Source organism: Platalea leucorodia (assembly GCF_965183815.1).
Source record: "Platalea leucorodia genome assembly, chromosome: 3".
Lineage (NCBI taxonomy): Eukaryota > Metazoa > Chordata > Aves > Pelecaniformes > Threskiornithidae > Platalea > Platalea leucorodia.
This window is the reverse complement of record NC_138825.1, coordinates 83,582,361-83,602,191: the sequence shown is the minus strand read 5'-3', so window position 1 is coordinate 83,602,191 and position 19,831 is coordinate 83,582,361. Positions and strand designations below refer to the sequence as shown.

The 19,831-nt window shown below is 36.9% G+C and overlaps 1 protein-coding gene across 1 annotated transcript in view; it reads right to left on the bottom strand.

The window, feature by feature from the left end:
• MMS22L (MMS22 like, DNA repair protein) overlaps positions 1-19,831 on the bottom strand; it is a gene marked incomplete at both ends in the record, with an annotated part of 96,375 nt that overhangs the window by 60,039 nt on the left and 16,505 nt on the right. Inside the window, 6 exons of the mRNA XM_082305574.1 lie at positions 73-582; positions 3,069-3,295; positions 3,718-3,837; positions 9,990-10,052; positions 16,053-16,232; positions 18,070-18,183. Of these exons, the coding sequence (XP_082161700.1) occupies positions 73-582; positions 3,069-3,295; positions 3,718-3,837; positions 9,990-10,052; positions 16,053-16,232; positions 18,070-18,183 (1,214 nt within the window). The remainder of the gene's footprint in view (positions 1-72; positions 583-3,068; positions 3,296-3,717; positions 3,838-9,989; positions 10,053-16,052; positions 16,233-18,069; positions 18,184-19,831) is intronic.

Sequence of the window (19,831 nt, the reverse complement as noted above, 5' to 3'; positions counted from 1 at the left end):
TGAACTACAGTTTAACCCTAAACACAAAACCAACATGCCAGTCTATATCCACAATTTAACTAAATAACTTACCGAAGTCTGGCTAGAACAACCTGAAGAAAATTTAGGACCATACTCAGTTCAGCTCCTCGGCAAGCAGGCAGCAGCATAGTAAAGCCATCATTTAGCAACTTTTCCTCAGAAAGGCTCAAGTAGCAGCTGGTCTCAAACACTTCTTGGACACCATCAATGTAGGTTGAAAGTAGAGTCCAGAGATTTTGTTTCTGTGTGTAGTCATTTTTGGTTACTAAAAACTCCTTTGCCTTCTCACGGAAAGCATTTGAGAGTTTCTCAGCTAGGACACTAATGTCCATGTTCTTCTCAACATAAATCAAAAGGAAAGCAAAATGGCCTCTCCAGATGAGAGCTCTCTGAGACACAGTGATGGAAGATGGAGTCAAGAAACCCAGAAGATCCAATACTCGACTCACTATATCTTCTGTCTCTGCAACAATTGCCAGCATGAGGAACAGGTTAAAAAAGTTCTGCAGCCCCACTTCTGTCAGCTCCTGCATTCTTCTTCGATGGAACTTGGAATAAATTCTACATTAAAAAAAACAAACCAAACAAACCAGAAAACAGAAAGTTTCTTAAAGTATGCCATTTTCTATCTGCTTGATACACTAGAAGTATATTTTCATGCTTTTAGTTTACAGCTATCCTCTTCCAATAACCCTTAATTCTTAAATATCCTCTTTTCCCTCCCCTCTTCTACTCTTTTTTCTCTTGCCACAAGCATGCTGTTTCATTTTCTGCTCCCAATACAAGGTACACTTTAAGAGTTTTCAACCCCAGGTACAGCCTAAACTTTCTCCCTTATCCAAAGTTGAGCACAACATTACGAGCAGACTCTCTACTTTGTCTGTGACGGATGTCTTCCATACCATGCCTTCACATCAATCAAATTTAGCCCATGAGGGCTGCTAGGAAAGGAAGTTGCCAAGTGACATCTCTTAGCAACAGCAAACAATTCCTGTACCCCAACTTCTTCCCTAGAAACTCACTTATTTCCACGTGACACAAAGAAAATTCCAAAAATATCAGGGACCCTCCTTCCTTTAGCTACTGATTTCTGTTGTTATGTTATACTCCCACAGCTGCTGCGATCAAAGGCTCACCTACATAACCATCACTGCAGTAAAAGGGAGAGGAAGATCTCTGATGGAAAGCTCCTTTTCTCCACAGTGCTTCACCAAATTCTGTACCAACCTGTATCGCACACCTACTGTATGGACTGAAGACTACAAATTCGGGAGCCAACAGGGAAACTGAGGCGTTTGGGAGAGAAACCTCTCTCTAGCAGGAAGACGTTAAGGAACTTTAAGCTGTACTGCTTACGTGACAGTGCCCAAGTCACATGTAGCTGATGGTGAGAAGCACTGCTACGCTGCAACTTTAAAGTGGTTGACAAAAAGCAGAAAGCTTTTACATAGGTGTCTTTTCTGTGACCTTTGCTTGGATCTGGACTTTTAAATAAATGTCACCATTCCTATGACAGAGGAATAAGACGAAAATGGCTTGCTTAACGTTTTGATTTGTGTGTTTAAAACCTTGGGTATATCCTTCACCTTAAATTTAAGTTCCACATACAGTAAACATCCATAAATGCTGTCTTCCTATTCTGTCACCTGGAAAAATAGTTGGAAATGGTGCTGAGGTTATCAAATCTAGCCACCAAAAATTACAGCAAATCCAATTAATGTTGTTTAGTAGTAAATTACTACTGACAGGCATTTATGTTCTTCATGCATCAATTAATGCTTGGTTAGCTGCTGAAAACAGAGTTCATCCCAAAATCATAGCTGTAGGCTGTTAAATTTTGCTACTTGTGTAATTGATTTATTCAAGGTAGAAATGATGAATACTGGTTGAGCAGACTGACACAGTGTATGTTGTGTATTATTACTTTCCCTAATTTAAGAGGGGGAATAACAAAAATGTAAGTATAATTTGTTTTCAGTAAAAACAGAGCAGGCTAATTAAAATTACTAACTAAACCAAGACACTGATTCAGCATCCAACAACATATTTGTTTCAATGTAGTTCTAGTAATTTTTAAACCTGAACTTTTACTGACTGTAACAACTCATGAAGTGTACATAGACATTAGATATATTTTCCCTTTCTGATAGCCAAGATAACCCACCCTTCTTTCGTGGAAGAAACATATCACATAGCTTTGTAAGGTGTGCATAAACATGTGCATTTTTTATATATATTGATTACTTGCATACAAAAAGATTTTATTAATACTTAGTAAAATTTTAATTAATTTTATTAATACTTACTAAAATATTTTTTAAAAAAAACAAAACAAAACTAATTCTAAGTCTTCTATATCCAATAAAAAAAATTTTTTTAAAAGTTAGCACCTTTAATGATTAGTACAATCTCATTACTATAATAAAAGTTTTAAGGATTCAGTACTAATACAATACATCAGGATTTTGATTTACAGCATATATAGTTCATGGTTTTTTTATATCATGATTGACCATACCTCTTAATTAGTATGTTTCAAAATTAAATGAAAAATTAAGACCCTCATCAAAAAAATTTTGTGAGAAATTTTGGAAGCCATGAAAAAGAAAATGGAAATATATAAATGAAATTGCAGGCCTAGCAAGAACCAGTCTGCATGTTCTTGGACAACATATGGCTTACATGCAGCTCAAATAGAATTTCTGTGCTTTAATTACATTACCTGTCTGGCAATAGGGTTGTACGACTGCATAGGTTGCCAGTGTACCAAATTCCTGGCCTGTGGGACGAAGTAAATCGTCACAGGCTATGGATGCCAAGGTGATTCTTGGACCCAGCTCTTGGACCCTGTCACAGCCTTAGCTGGCAACAGAAACTTCAGGGAACAATTGCCTTCTTCAAATTATGAATCACACTGGATCCCTCATCCCCTTTACTTTCTCATGAGCACAGTACCCCCGCCTTGCTTTGGTATGTGGCTGGAAGGGCCATGCAGCCTGACTGAGCAGACCTCTTACAACACGAGACAAAGTAAATAGCAGCCATACCGTCCTTTAATTTGCTTCCAAGGATGCACGCCACTGTTCTCTGCCTCTTCTTTCATCATCCATGCCAAAATGCTGAGAAAAATGAAGTAACTGTTGCTGGACTTGTACAGGGCGGGGATCTGCTGTTCACAACAGCAACTTTTCACCAACTCAAGCATTGACAAAGAAGTTTTACTAATATTTGCCAGACCCTTCAGACCAAGCCAAGGAACAGTAAAGCAACTGTTCTAAAAGAATAAATGAAACCAGAAAAGATGATAAGTAACAATAAATGTTAATAATCCAAAGGCAATAAGATGCAATCCTTCACACAAACAAAAGGACATGTTCTTACAACAACTCAAAAAATAAAAATACATTGTAACTATGTGCAAAGTGTTTTTACAAGATCTTAAAATCAGTAGTCCTGATGAAAAATAAGAGTAAAAATATATTCTAATTCATTCTATTGTGACATGTAATGGACCATAACATATATTTAAATGTGATTTCTTAAATAAATATAGCAAATTTAAGGATTCTGCCATTGACTAGTCAGTTTTACCAAAGTGAAGCAATCAATCTTGGCTAGAGGAGAATCAAAATTAATTGCTAAAAATCAAGGACCATCCACATACAATTCTACATTTTTATACATTCATCTACTTACCAGGTTCTTGCTGTAATAATCCCAGAGTATGGTGACAATAGACAGGTTCAAGTCCCAGAAACTACACAAAGTCAAACAGCACTGAAGGTGCATTCGTAAGTGTTCCTCCAACACACCAGTCTTCAAAAGGGAATAAAAAGTTTATTATAGGAGGGGAGCAACACCTTGTCTACACATAAACCCAACACTACCAGACTATTAAGAATAATTTCCTAATATAAAAATTATTTTTAATTATGTAACATTGAGTAAATTAATCTGCTAATACGAGCAATGAACTAGAAGACAAAAGCTGACAATTGCATCCTGCAATCCAGCCAATACAGCAGAAAGGTGCAACTATCTGAGAGCTCATATTTCTCTTTTTAATACTCCAAACAGGAGGGTCTTTTCTTTCTGAATCATGTTCCTGCTCAAACCTCTGCAATGTGGCTATACTGCTAACATCCCAGAGAACTCTAAATCAAGGGCAAATAAGTCTCTGAACACTGGGGGGGGGAAGAACATACAAAAAACTTCCCACACCACATTTTTCGTATTCATCAGATCCAAATTTTGCACACAAAAGGAAGTCTCACAGGAAAGAAAATAGAAAATTCCAAACAATCTGAACACAGCGAAGCATTCAGGTTGTAATTGCGGGATATTGAGAGTGGGATTCATCTCATCCAGTTTTTGATGTCAGCAAAACTGGATTTGCCTCAAAGCTACGATATTAGGAGCTCCACGCTCAGACTGAAATCACATGTTTAATCCAGTCTGTTTTAGACATCTACTTTAGGATGATAAGTATAGGATGATAAGCCCTGGAAGGGCTTTATTGTCTCCACTGACTATAAAAGTGGTTTAGTGGACCAGCTTGTGTGTAGTCGTCTTAAGGGAAGACTTTTACACATGTAAGTCTAACACATCTCTGGGATAGCAGCGACCTTGTTCTGTGTAACAAGAAACCCCTGACCTACTTCTAGCTTTCAAATACATCTAAACACTATACAGGCCTGGAATTTCTAACAGAATAAAATAAGCTAGAAAGGAATAGAAGGGGTAAGAAAAATAAAAAAAAAAATACACTGGATGAGTTTTATGACTCAAACTCATAGTCCCAGAAAGGAGAATGAAGGAAAACACGCCTCAGATAAATATTGGGAAGTTATCCCCTTCAGTTCCAATTACAGTGCCAGGTCCTAAATTATGTCCCAAGCTCACCCAGCTCAGAAAATGTTTAAATAAAATAATATTTAAAAAAAAAAAAAAAATCACTGATGTCAGGTGATGGAAAAAGATAGCATTAGGTTGTATTGCATTTTGTTTGTTTGTTTGGGGGGTGGGTTGGTTGTTTGTTTTAAACTAGTCTTTCATTAAGTACCTGTTACTGGAAGAGCAGGACTTCTGCTCTTACCCACAATGCTACTTCTTATGGTTTACTATGTCTAACAGTTGCTTTTTTCCTGTTTTCAGTGCCTCACAAAGGAATTATAACTCATTAACTTGCCTCTACCTGGCTATACATTCATGTGGAAAACATTATTTGCTACACTTTATCAGAACACTGTAAACAATTACACCAGTCATCTACAATAACTACTAATCACGTCTGCCTTCTCTTCTCATGCGCAATTAATGTAGGGCATATGGCTTCTAAAGTGGCTATTTCTAAAACAACTTGAAAATTGAAAAGGCATTTTCAGTTGTCATAGAAAATTATATATTCAAGATATTATGCATAACAACATACAAAAAACCAGAAATACTGAAATAGAAAAGAAACTCTTCAAGAGAGACTCATTAAAAGATGTAGAGAATCATAGTTCAAATATAATAAAAATGCCTACAAATGAAAGGTGATCCTCAAGTTTTGTTTTTATATACAACATAGCTGTAACTATTAAATCAGTAGTCTTCCCAAAATAACTATCTTACACAAAAGAAAACCAAGGGACAGAACCGCAGCCATTTTCAGCAGCTGCTATTTTTTTTTTTATGAATAAAAGCAAGAGTCTCGATATAAAACAAAAAAAATGCAGCTGAACATATCTATTTCTCTAGAGAGCTCTACCCAGTTACACAAGAGGTAAAAAAGCCCAAACCAAAACACACTCAAACACACACCCTTTAGAAAGGGAATACTTAGTCTTAAAGCCGTAATTTGTGCATAGATTTATGTTTAGGATCTGATTCAACAAACAATGACTGCTTCAGTTAAATTAATTCAACAATTAACATAGCATTGTGAGCAGCTTCAATTTCAACCATTATTTATCTGTCCAACAATAGTTTTAGAACAGTTTCCAAAACCAAGATAGTACTGAAGACTTTATCTCAAATTTAATATGAAAGAGTTCTCCAGACTTCAAATATCCCTGGAATTAATGGATTCTCTCATTGCTCTTTTGCTTAAAATGGTCTCCTTGCACTGCTGGAAATACTATCAGAACTCTTGAGGTAGTCAGCTTTTAATTTATCACAGAAGGGAGGAACACCAGATACTATCAAAATGATAGGACTATCTAAACACAACACTTTTCTCTTATGACCTCCTACTGTAGTAACAAAATTGGTTTCCTAGAACTCCAACAAATACTTTTGTATCTCTTTCAGAGTAGAATTAAACAAAAAATATAGTGATGGTATAACAAAATTGAGGCAGAAATGAAACAACATGAAGCATTTATTTACTAAAATGAGAGAAGGCTAATAAGACAGACTGCTATTAGTTCTTACAAACCAAAAAGCTTTTGATTCTCACTTACAATAAAACTTTGTAAACACAAATTCATCCTATACTGACAATCCATAAATTTAGTCAGTTTGATGTTGCCTAGGATAACAAACACAGCTATGTTAATATTCCTAGTATAACAATTTCCATTTTGTAGTACAAACAGAACTGTAAACCAGCCCTGCTTTTGTCCTTAGCCCAGTAACAGAAATCTAAATTACAACAGAAGTGGGGAATACCTCATGTAACTGGTTTCCCCATAAATGTTCTTTTTTGTGATACAGATGGGAGATTTTTCACATGAGCCCTTGTCTTCAACTCTATTTATCAAGAATTATAAAAAAGAGAACAGTTTCTGGCTGAGAAACTCACCAGTCTGTCAACTGTCAACTTGAAGCTGAAAGGATATATCCAGGGAAGCAGCACTCTGCACTTGCCCAGGTATCCATTATTGCTGCTACCTTTATTTACAGCTTACAGTTAGAGTATTTTTGCTTCCCATCTCCATTGGTCCCCTAACCTGAACAGCACCTTCACATCTTTTCCTTGCTCAGAAGCAGGTTGACTATAATCTTATAAAGGAGTTCCCACCTGGAGACAGGACACTGCAGCACCCCTCTGCCACCTTCACCTGGTCATGGGACACCTTCCTCAGGAAGGCTTTATCACCCCCAAAATCAGGCATATGCTGGATGAAGGTGGCTCAGGTTCTCTGCTGCCTGCATGAAGGCTGCCTTCTCAGTATTGGGGATCACTAAACTCAACAGTTTTTCTGAAACTACCAAAATGCTGCAGGTTTAACACTGGTTAGTCATTTTTATATCCCAATACTTAGCTGTCCTAAGGATGTTAAAGCTAATGAATCAGCAGAAGCTGGAGTTATCAAAGGTGACCATTCTTTTCTCTACTTTCCTGATGCCCCCTTACCCTCAAAATCTATGTCTGCAACAGTGGCCACTAAATCATCTTTTCACAACATAGAAATTGAAGCTCACACGAAGAGAAAATAACAGTTACTAGTAGGAGAGAGATTATCAATTTACATTACAAATGTATGATCTGCACCTTTTTCAGATGCTTTTGAACACACAAAACTACGCATACTTGATTTCATCTCCATTTCCACCCCATCCTTTGTATATTCCCATTGTCCTTCTGAACATATAGTCTACAAGCTTTTGAAGTTTGGAAGCAACAAGCACAAGTGGAATATGAGGTTGATGGACATATGTACTAAACATGTTTAGATTTTAAGCTCCCATATACTTAAAAATGAAGTTTCTAACCACCAATCCCTGCCCTCTCTTGCAAATGAGTGATTCGGCACTATCATTTCTTCCAACTTATTTTGCACAGCTATTACTGTGCATCTCTAGTATAGATAACAGAGGGTATATGCTGAAAAGGATGGCTCAGGTAGGATTTACGAAAAAACTCAAGCCAAGTGTTAGTGGGTTGTATCATTAATACTGTCCTGTTGTTCATTCAAAGAGCACTATTCTCCCTTTTTCTTTTTCCTGCTTCTCCATGTTCTATTTCATTATTGACTTCTTGATATCTCATTGTGCTTCTCATCCCTACATTTTCTGGTCTCAAAAATACTCATTCATCAGATACTTCAGAGAGTGGTGGACTTGGCAGTGATAGGTTAACAGTCAGACTCGATCTTAAGGGTGTTTTCCAACCTTAATGATTCTATGATGATTCTAAGATAAAAGGTAAGAGTGGCCACATGAAGCTGACATATCAACAGAGGAGATGGACATGTCTACTGGTAAAAGAAAATCTCCTTCCTAGACACTGTCAAGAAGGCTGGTGTGCAGGGATGGGAAGCAGGATGTGTTTTTTAACAAGAGTACCTACATGCACTCATGCATGCACATATAGTGACTAATGCTCTCCAAGGAGCATTTCCTACAAGGAGCTAACTCCATAATGCAAGAAAAAAAGTTATAAACAAATCAAAAAAAGGAAATAAACTAGATGGCTCCTTACATGGTTGGTAATAGTTGCAAACTTCCTTAGCAAATGAGGGTTTGTTTTAATTCCAACAGTGGCTGCCTTTGGAAATTAAAACAGATATTTGCCTCATATTACTGTGTCATGATTGACTCATTATTCAAATCTGAACTTGGCCACCTAGCTGCCTTTCTAAACTGTCTACAATTCAATACTTAACAGAAACATCAAAAAGCTGCATATTTTACATATCTTCAACTTCAGAGTAATTTTTATTCAACATAAACATTCATAAGAGGAATATTTTGAAGAAAAACGTAGCTACAAGTGTCCTCTTACTGTTTCTCAGGTTGCTAACATACAGAAGATGACACACAGGAAGGTGGCTAATAAGCTACTCACAGTTTTTATGCCTCTTATCTAAATCTCTCCAGTTTCTCTCACAGAATGGTAAGCATCCAGTAAGTGATGACATCACTGCAGTTTTAATATATATGCACAGTGTGTGTATTCAGTTATATACTGTGAAATCATTCAAAAAGAGTTAACCTTTTAAGCTGAAAGACTACATAAACAAATGTTAGTTTATGTATAGCATGATTTTTCAACTTTTTAATACCCTAGCTCATTTCAACTATCCTAACAACTATAAAATATCTTGTAAGAAGTATTGTTCTGTACTCCAGCTTCAACCACAGCTGTTGCTACTGCATGAGCAAGGCAGTAATAATAATAAAAAAAAAACCAACACAAAACCAAAAAACCACAACTGATTCCTTTACTGCTTTCAACAACAGAACTTTGCAGGATTTTTTATTTCATCTGAGACCAAATACAAAAATAAACATGTTAATTCTCATCCTAAGCATACACAAATTAAATAAATTATTTTTATAGGTGCTGCTGATTCTGCATTTGCAATTTGTACCATGCAACTTCAGAACAAATTTACAAAGCTGCAACGTAACATATTTAAAAATGTGATGAACAGCATATTTAAAAGCATTTTAAAAGGAGGTCAGTTCTGACCTCTGGGCCTTGAAGCACTGCATTAACAGTTCTGCAGAAAGAAAAATGATAAGGTATGAAATGAGCGCTCAGAAACTAGAACCTTATCAGTAAGAGTTTGATTCAAGCCTGTAAGACAAATTGCTCAGCAAGGCAAGTCACCTTCCTGCTGTGATGAGGATATAGCTGAATTTTCAATGCAACTGACTATCTCCCTCATCATGTCTCCTCAACTTGATATCCTTACACTCACTATCTGGTTTACATTTTCTAAGCATCCAGTTCTTATTCTGAATACATCTTGTCTGAGTAGCCATATACCTACCCTTCCAGGATAATTATCTTTTTCCTTTATCTGACAATTTAGCATCAAGCACAACCACTTTAAAGCAAATGTAACTGCTAACAAGGAGGGAACTGTATACTGCCATAGTTCAGCTACGTCAAGGATGTTCATTTACCTGTGATAAAAACACTAAAATTCCAAAAATACACTTGTTAGTTGGACTTTGTTTCATGCACTGTCTTTTCCTGAAAGCATCCCTGACACTTTCCTTGTTCATTATTTCTTCCTTTACACACTTACTTGAGCATCAGTGGATTTTTTAAGGAGTTCTTCCACAAATTTCCAATTGGATTCCTTCTGTTTCTGAAAAATAATGATTATCAGCATGAAATAGCATTTGTATTCCTCACAGGAATCATTATGTAATAACATGAAAATAAGCAGGCAAGATTTTCAGAAATATTTCATTTCATAACAGCATATTGTAGTCATCACTGAAAAGAGCTTTTTTGTTTTATGAATGTAATTGATACCTGTCCTAAAAATTAGGCCTCAAAAACAAATAAAGAGCATGTAATTTAAACTGGTTTAAGTGACTCATTTGCAATCCCAACCTTCACTTTTAATAAAGAAGCAAAACATTCAGGCATTTTTGACTAGTACAAGCAGTAAGCATGTCTTACAATTGCTTTCTTTAACATTCTGTAAAAAGGAAGATATAAGGGGTAAGACGGAGGAAAAGGTAAAATCTCACCTTTTCTTGTTTTTTCCTTTTCAATGAGAAAAAAAAACAAGAAAAAACAGAAACAAAAAACCCCACACTTCTAAGTCATTTTTCCCAGGCCAAACATTAAGGATTGTTTTGGCCAATTCAGTAAGGACTTGGCCAGATATTAATGGCCTATATAGATAGGAAAAAAAAAAAAATACAGGGTAGGTCAAGTATGGCCCATAATTCATATTCTTCAGCTTGGGAAGACAGATGACTATCCATTTGAATAAACAAGACCATGCTAGTGAAGTAAGAGTTGCATGGCAAAGTATATTGAAAAGGAAGAGAAAAAAATATATTTATGCAGAGTGGGAAAGAAAAGGGTAGAGGGTTTTGCAGCTAAGGCTATTTCCCAGGGAAAAAAATAAAAGGCAACCAAGCCAACATACTTACAATTCTAGGAGGTCCAAAAATCACCTCTTACACTCAGCCATGTATATCGCTTGCGCAGATAACCAGATGTGTGAATATAGTACTTTCATCATTGTCCTGCCTTACTCATTCCCTTCACTATCACAACTGTTAAGCTTTGTAAATTATTCTGCAGGTATCTGTCCTTTAAATATCTGTATAGAGCTTACAATAAAGAGCATCTTATGCTTTGGTAATTGAAATATAACTGCTTTCCAGCAACAACACCATTGTGCCCCATCCTCCTCTGCTACTGACTACACTACTTAATGCTGTGACTTGGTGACAACTCCACACAGAACTCCAGAGAGTACTGAGCGAATTCTAAAGACGAACTCTTTAAAAAGATACACTAATACTTATGTAACAGAACTTGACTACTTGGTGGCCTTACATTTTTGCACGACAAGAAAAAAAGAGAATTCTGAAAGATTGCCAATGATAGCAAGTCACAGTCTGTAGACTGTTTATGGAACAAACGTGAACGAAAGGACAGATCTGCAGAAAGTTGCACTAAAGCTGTGATTTCACGATTCAGGAACTTGAGCAGTATCAATGAAGGAGTTCCTACTGCTTCTCCTCATCCTGCCAGCTGCTCTTCCTGCCCTCACAGCTGTAGCCTACCACTGCTCAGTTGTTCTGGCGCTTCTGTTTGTGGGACACAGTGTGAACCAGGTCAGTGAACTGACCTGGAGCTTTAGGAAAGAAAGAAAGAAAGAAAGAAAAAAAGAATGAAAAAGGGAGGAGGGCCTGACCCAGGTCATAGAATAGGGACACAAATAATTGTACCAAAACAGGAGCGGGCATATCATGCCTAGGGTGGTAAACAGGACTTCTTAAGGCAACACTTCAATAATGAGTAAAACCCAGGAAGAGCACAACCAGCATTCCCAGACAGTTCTGGTTGGTATTTACATCAGATTTTTATTTTAACTGCTGTATTTTAGAGCTTCATGTTATGTGAATACCTACACACTGGCATGGTCCTACTGCAGACTCGAAGTAAAGCTAATCAACTGCTCAAAAGCCAGATTTAGCAGAGATGAATAGATTATTAGAGAGTCATGCTAAATGGCTATAAGACCGCTGGATGTCTGGATCAGCCTGCTCAGAACATGCTTTTAGCACTCCCATAGTCCAAGGATGCATTATTTATACAAAAGGTGTTCATTGCCAAAGCTCCAGCTCATCTGCAGTATGCTGATCACCTTACAAGATCCTGGAGTAATCTAGGGTAAACTCCTGACACCAACCAGAATTGATTACAAGAGCGTACCCAGGTTCAGCCCAAACTCAGGAAAGAATGACAACAACCACCTGCTGCACCTTTTTTTTTTTTTTAGCCTCAATTGTCTCTATCTTTTAACAAACTTGTTTCATTCAAATCCCACTAAATTTACATCCTAACAGTATTCCCTGCTACACTGGCAGTATGGCATGGCAAGTGTTTACAATCCATCCTTGTCAGAGAATACGTAGAATCTACATCTCTTACTCCAAACCTGCTGGCTTACAACATCCTCCCTCCACCCCCATAGAGTCTGAAAATCACCGAAACCTGGAGACCTTACAGTGCATGAAAGCACCGCTAAAACCAAAAACTTGAGCTGAGACCCTCTGCGTTCACAGGAAGAAACTTTTGCAAGGACTAACAGCTGACTACCTGCAAGAGCCATACTAGGCTTCTCAGCTGGAAGTCCATGTTTGCATATCTTGCCACGTAGTCATTTCAGATTATTCTATTCAAAGGCAAGAATTCTTAGCCCCAAGTAATTCTGCCTGTATTTCCCCAGCCCACTGTATATTGAAATTGACCCCTGCAATGTTCAGAAGTAGCAAGTTTTCTCATCAGGTCCAATTTGGTTTTTAAATGTACAAATCCTGCTTTTCAGAAGAGTGAAGTGGAACCTGAACGGGGGGTTATGGAAAGAGACATGGACTGTACATCCCTCAGAACAGAGTCTCTAAGAAACCTGGCCAAAATTTTCTAGTTTAAAGGAATGATTTCATGTGTATGAAATATATATTCAATATATACGAATCATTGCATATTTTAAATTACGTTATATGAGCTAAAGGGGAAAAAAATAAAAAAGAGGAAGTCTGAAACCTATTTAGAATTTTAAAAGCTTTCATAATAACCTCAAGGCCATGCAGACCACATTAAAAAACTGAAAATCTTCCACAGATGACATAGGCTTAGAGGCAATTTTTGCTACAGAGCACATGAATAACCATCATTATGACACATCACCCTCCCACCTCTGATCACAGTTAATTAAAAGAAAGCATGTGTCATGAAGCTATCGCATCAGATGTTTAACCAACAAAACAGGACTACACTGAGCCCTGATGTAATTCCACTGACTTCACAAATTTTTATCTTACAATGTTCAAGGAATGTTTGAGGCTGTAACTCGGGGGGGGGGACGGGGGACAGGAGGGGACGACGGGGACCTAAAGAAATGGTTACCATCAACTATCTATGACAGATTACATTCTTGTGCTGTGTGAAAAGGCACTGTTGTTACTGATAGATTTTTTGTAAGCACCCATGGCACTTAAGAGAACAGGGATTCCCGGACAAACTCACAGCCACACTCAGAGAAATGCGAGGCACAGCTAACAGTTTGAACATAAAAGACTACTGGAAACATCAAGAGGATCGTGCACAGGATGGTCTCATGATTTACAAATCAAGACTTGGAAATTCTCTTCTCCCAGGTGGGCTCTAAGGAAAAAATATTATTTAATCTTGGGCAAGTCACTTCCTGTCACTGCATCTCAGATTCCTACTTTAAAATAAGAACAACAGGAAACCTTTTTTCCATTCTACATCTGTTTGGCTTATTTAAATAATACAGTGCCTGGGGCAAAAAATAATCTCTCACGAGGCTAAATACATAGTATGTATCAGTATGAGAGACAGGAAAAAAATCCAATGATCAAAGTAAACAGTATCACTGCATTTTGATTAGGGCATAAAATATAAGAAACCCAGGATAAATGTCTGCTTCACACTGGTTTCTGTATTCAACCTGGGAATAACCTTTTCTCTCCATCTAAGTTCCTCTAATAAGCAAGGAGTGTAGTAATTCTATCTTCCCAATGTCCCTCTGAAATACACTAGGAACTGTGGTCCTCCCCCAACACTGTAGTAATGGGGCAAAAGCAAGGGAAGCTTGAGACAACCTTCAGTGTAACAATCAGATGTGGTCTGCAATTTTACACTCTATGAATGTGTAAGAAGTTGCTTCATTTTGCCATGGTATTATTAAAAAAGACTGAACGACATGATAATGAGCAGGCTGCCACGAGATCCTAAAGGATCTGGTCAACCTGCAAGTAGCAGAAGCATAAGCATCCCACATTCATCAAGTCCTCTAGTAACCAGAAATGGTCATGAGTTTTTCAACTAAGTATTCAAGCACTGAGTCACCACACCTTCCCTATCCTTTTTTTTTTTTTTTTTTTGACAAGTCAGGGAATTTGCAAGATAAAAATCAATGAAGGTAATTCTTACTTTTATTAGAAAGTCTAATTTTACTTACGATTAAAAGCATTCACAGAAGTTCAACATTTTTCATTCCTTCTCTGTTTAATGCTAATGCTTTTACAGATCTAAAGATGAAGGGGGGGCATTTCAAGTTATCAAAACAAATTGATCAACTGATGTGATCAGACTCTTCCTTCTTTACAGATCTGCAGTTCACAAACATGTTTCAAGGTTTTAACCTTTCATCCTACATCAGGACAGGAAATCATGGTAAAGATTTTAACAGAAAAAGGGTATGACCTTTCCAGTTTTAATACACACTATTAAATTACAAGTAATAAAAGACACTTCACAAGAAAGGGCAATTAAGCCCAATTTGTGGAAGAAGCCATATATAGTGATGCTTGGCAAACTAGGGAATATAAGCAATCCAGCTGAAATGTAAAAAACAAAAAATCCCAACAAAAAAAAAAACCCAAACACACACAACTACAATGTGGCAAAAGATAAAAGAACAGAAAGACAGATGACAGAAAACGGCATGACCCGATTCTCCCTAGTACCAAAGATGCTATCAGACGAAAAAAAAAAAAAAAAAACCACCACAAAAACTAGATCTCTGGGTCTTCAGCTATCTCTTTGGCTTCTAGTCAGCTCCCTCTATAGTCAAATACGAAAAAATGGCAGCTTTCATACCTTTCAAAATGGATGGATTGCCTCAGCAAGTGCCTATTTCCTTACCAAATAATGATTAGAAACTTAAAACTAGGCAGAATGAATCTCAGAGTAAGAGACTGAAAGAAGGGTCAGCATTTACATGACCCCAGACCTGCAGAAAACTGCAGAGGTCCCTGAAGGAATGTGATGCATCAGTTACCAAGTACGGCCCTACATACATCTTACATGTGTAGGTGCATGTGCAGGTCTCATCTAGGCCCCCTACAGAATGTATGGTAATGCCAAGTCCCTCACAATGAGATTCATAGACAAGAACCTGATTAATTGTGGACTAGCCTGCCCTAGCCAGTAGGGAAATCTAAGGTCATCTTCTAAAAGCAAATGTCTTGCAACTTACTGCCAGAACTTCCTAAACTGAAGCTTGAATTCAACAGTTATTAGACAGCATCTATTGGTACTACACCAACACAGAAAATTAAGCTGTATACACAAATATATACGCACCTCATCATGCCACTGCTGTGATGCAATTAGACAGATTGGAATTTATCCAGAGCAGAGCTACCACTTTTAAGAAGAAAAAGTGGCATTAACAATTACACAGTCAATGTTTGAGGTTTATACGTCATATGGTATAATGTAATGTGTTCAGTTCCTAAAACACAAACCCAGTGAAGCATTTATGCTGCAGGCAGACAGTCTTAAAACATATGCTACAACATTAAGTATATGTGCTACTAACTAGTTGGGATATTTCAAGTTTCCTTAATACAGTAACCTACTGAATATCTGGTGCATAACATGAATACATCGGGGGCTCCTGGAATGTTTACTGACTTGTACAAAGCACACCTTAACACCGCCAACCTTAAAGGACCTTTTTTTTAAGGAGTGTGAAAATTCCTGCATTACAACATAAATTGTTTTCTGTCAACAAAAATAACCAAAGTTAGAGACCTAAATAAATTACAACAACTTTTAGGTATTTAGAAAAAAGCATACCCACCTTTTCATCTAGATTTCCATTACGGTCAAACTGGCAGAGTGAAGCCAGATGAGTAATAATCCACCAGCTAAAACTCAATGGGTCTTTACACTGAGTTGTTTCAAAACTAGACATCCTTTCAGAACTACTTGGCCTTTCAAAGATATTCTTCAGAGTTTTGTTCACCAAGTTCCAGAAACACTGTAGAAAATGCAAAAGTAAATTTGAACTGTGTTGAATAACAAAGCCTATGTTAACAGTTTTCTCTACAATATTGTCCTATTGATTAATTTGCTTTTACAGAGAACAAGCAAGATGACAGTCATTTAAAGAAACTGACAAAAAACAGTGTTCAGTATTACCAGAGAAAACCTGGAGCTACTTTAGAATGTCCTCTCTCAAATATCAGTAGAAAGCAATGTGAAAGGACAAGCTTTGGTCACAAGAAGGAAGAACATGGTTTGATACTTCACAGGCAAAATTACAAGCTGATGCAATGACAATGTGCAGACGGGATGGTGCACTAACACTCACATGAGAGCGATTAGAGTTCTTTAAGGAAGACTTTTTAGAACAGATTTTTGAAAAACTCTCAGTGCCAGACTAGCCTAACCAAGAGGAATATAGTAGTAGATGGTAGAGAATCAGTCTGAAAGACAGCAAACTGAGGTTCGAATTCCCTGTTTTGTTTCATGTCTGCTCCAGCACTGACAAAGTGATTAATTCTCTTTGGCTCAGATCCCTGTCTATACCCCTATATTACTACTTCTTACAGCCTGTGCCTATCTTCCCTAATTACATAGAAACTCTCTAGGACTTCTCTGCACCTGTATTTCACCCACCTTAGCTGGGTCCTGATCCTAACTGATGCTTCAAAGAGCTAGTGCAAACACTTAACGCTAACGAAGTTTCACTTGTGTTGTCCACCTTTACACCTGTTGTCATTAACGAGTAACTAGCTACCAGTACAAACACTCTACTGTGAAGCACTTCTTTCTATACTAAGTGAACAGTACTCACTGCACAGATGGCAGCTTCAGTTTTTATAAAGATTATTTCAGAAAACTTTCAAAGGATTTTGACACTTCTTAATATTCATTCAGAGAAATACCAGCTCAATTCTAACCAGCAGTCAAGAAAGAAAAATCAAAACACTAGAAAATATTAGCAAAGGAAAAGAACAAAATAGAAAACATCATTATGCAATGTATAAAATCATATGGCCACCTAACCCATACTTGGAATACTGCATGCAATCCTAGTACTCTGCCATTCAAAACAGGATGTACTAGTATGGATAAAGGTTCAGAGAAGGGTGACAAAAATGACCACGGGTAGAGAATGGTGCCTGTAAAAAGAATGACCGAATACAGTAAGAATCTTCAGTCTAGAAAAGGCAGAAGGTAGGAGATATCAGAAAAAAATGAATAGGCATATAAAGTCATATTGGTATAAGGAAGGAGAACAGGTAGTGATGGGGTCTTCCAAAAAAAGTATAAGGGGGCATCAAAAGAAGTCAGCAACTACAAGATTCAAAAACAAAAAACAGGTTGTTCTTGTATAGGTAGTTAAGGTATGAGTATTAAAGACAGAAACATGAGCTAGATGGATCACTGGTCTGACCGTACTTGTGTTTCTAATGCCTGGAGATGCATCACTGCATGACGTAACACATAAATTGCAAATAACAATAAAATATTTTTAAAAATGGGTAAACATGGTTTCTTTTCTTTTGTTCTATCATATAACTTTCACAGTCTGTTCCTTTGCTTTGCTGTCCTTAGCACAAAGAGCACTCCTTATCAGTGCCGTAGATCATAACCAAACAGTACACTGCAAATCTAGAGTCAGGACTTGATGGACATTCAAGATGGTGGCCTAAAGCATCACAGTTAGCATGCAGCCCTCCTAAAGCAAATATGAACTTCAGTTCTGTCATCAGATATGTGAACTAGTGCATTCATGGCAATCTGGGAACATTTGGCGACTGTATTGCATATGTAACATGCATGCATACGTAACAGTATTCTTCTATTACCTCTGTGTGAGACCCTTTATTTCTGTGGTCCAGCAGCTGAATAAGTAGAATCCATAATTCTTTAATGCATGTACAGGGATAATGGTGACTTGTAAGAGCCTCAGAAGGTCTCACCTGAAAGAGAATATACAATACAGTTATTCAGAGAAGTGTTATTTTTGAAATTGCATTTTATGTACCAATATTTCCCCTGGTTTTGGTTGTTTGGGGTTTTTTGCAGTTAAATAGCATAGCTACAATTACATATTGGAAAGTGCATTATATCATTAACATCCAAAATATATCTCTCATACAACAAAGACTGTTTCCAAATTCTACATAAGTTACAGGCTGTGCTATTTCTTAGTTGCTTCTGAGCCACTTTGAAACATTATTTAATCAAATGAAAACGGGATTCTGAAGCTTAAATGAAAAGGAATTTCAATAAATACTGATTCATTGTCTGACAGTAGGGAAAAGAGAAAATGATTGATTAGATTTTCTTGATGTTATTGGGAAGATAAGAAAAAGATTTCAAATGATTTAATAGCTATTATTGTTATTTTTAACTGAAAAATCCTTAATGACTAGGCATAATGCTAGTAGAATATGTTTTTGTTGGCATGAAGATGTTAATGTTCCCACAACATTTCACAAAATCTGCTTTTCGGTAAATTTACTGCAAGGCATTCTTTTAATATGCAGAAAACAGCATATTTCAAGTCATGTACGTTATTTGATTACCATTCCATATTTAACAAAATTCACTCAGACTGATGCATTTCAAATGCAAAGTAGTCTTCTTGTGATTCATCTTTCAGTTTTACATTCCCTGAATTGTGAAACAAAATAAGCAAAACAGCAAAAGAAAGTGCTAAATACATAAAAATTCTCTGTATGCTTTAATGTTTTTAAGATCTACCAGCACTGTATTTGAAATAATCATAGTATAGACAAAACTTTACTTACTCTGTCTTAGGACCTATGAATCCACTGAACTGTATTCAGAGGTGGTAAAAACAGTGAGAAAAATCTTTGCTTAAATAGCATAATTCAGCACATTTTACCTTCGGCAAGGACACAATGGCAGAAACGTAGAAAGAAAAGAGGCGAGACAAAGCAGCTCATACTCAATTTATCCCTAAACAATGGGATAATGGGTCCAAGTCTGAATAATCGACCTACACCCCTCTAAAGCAAATAGAGGGGAGTGGGCACCTAGAGAAACTAATTCATCTAACTCACTGCAGGAGAAAGAACTGTTGCTATTCTTCTCTGACAATAAAAAGAACCTAGGGTGATTAGTTTAGCCAACTAACTCCTAGGTACCTAGATCTGATGAGATGAATCCTGAATTTTTATATCCTCAAGATCTTCCTGATCCATTCATGCACAACTATTCTTTAATCACACTGGAACTTAAAATAATTTCTGAATTTGGAAACCTAATGGTGTAAATTAAAAATTAAATCAGAACATGCAATGCCAGTGACAGCAGTAGCTGTGTGAAAGAGACCTCACAGAAGTGGGAGTGAATGACTAAAAACCACACTCTCACCATTAGAAGAACAAGTATACCACCACTAGTTTCAAATCTGTATAAGACTCTATAAGGATACAGACTTTTTATTTATCATCTACCTTTAGAATAATACGTTTACAACTACTGTTTTCATACAGCTCCAAATCAGGTTTAAATACTGAACACTTAATTACAAATATTAATTTATATGTATTGTAAGTGTGACACGATTTGTTTTTCTCTCTCTGTAAAGAACCCTGC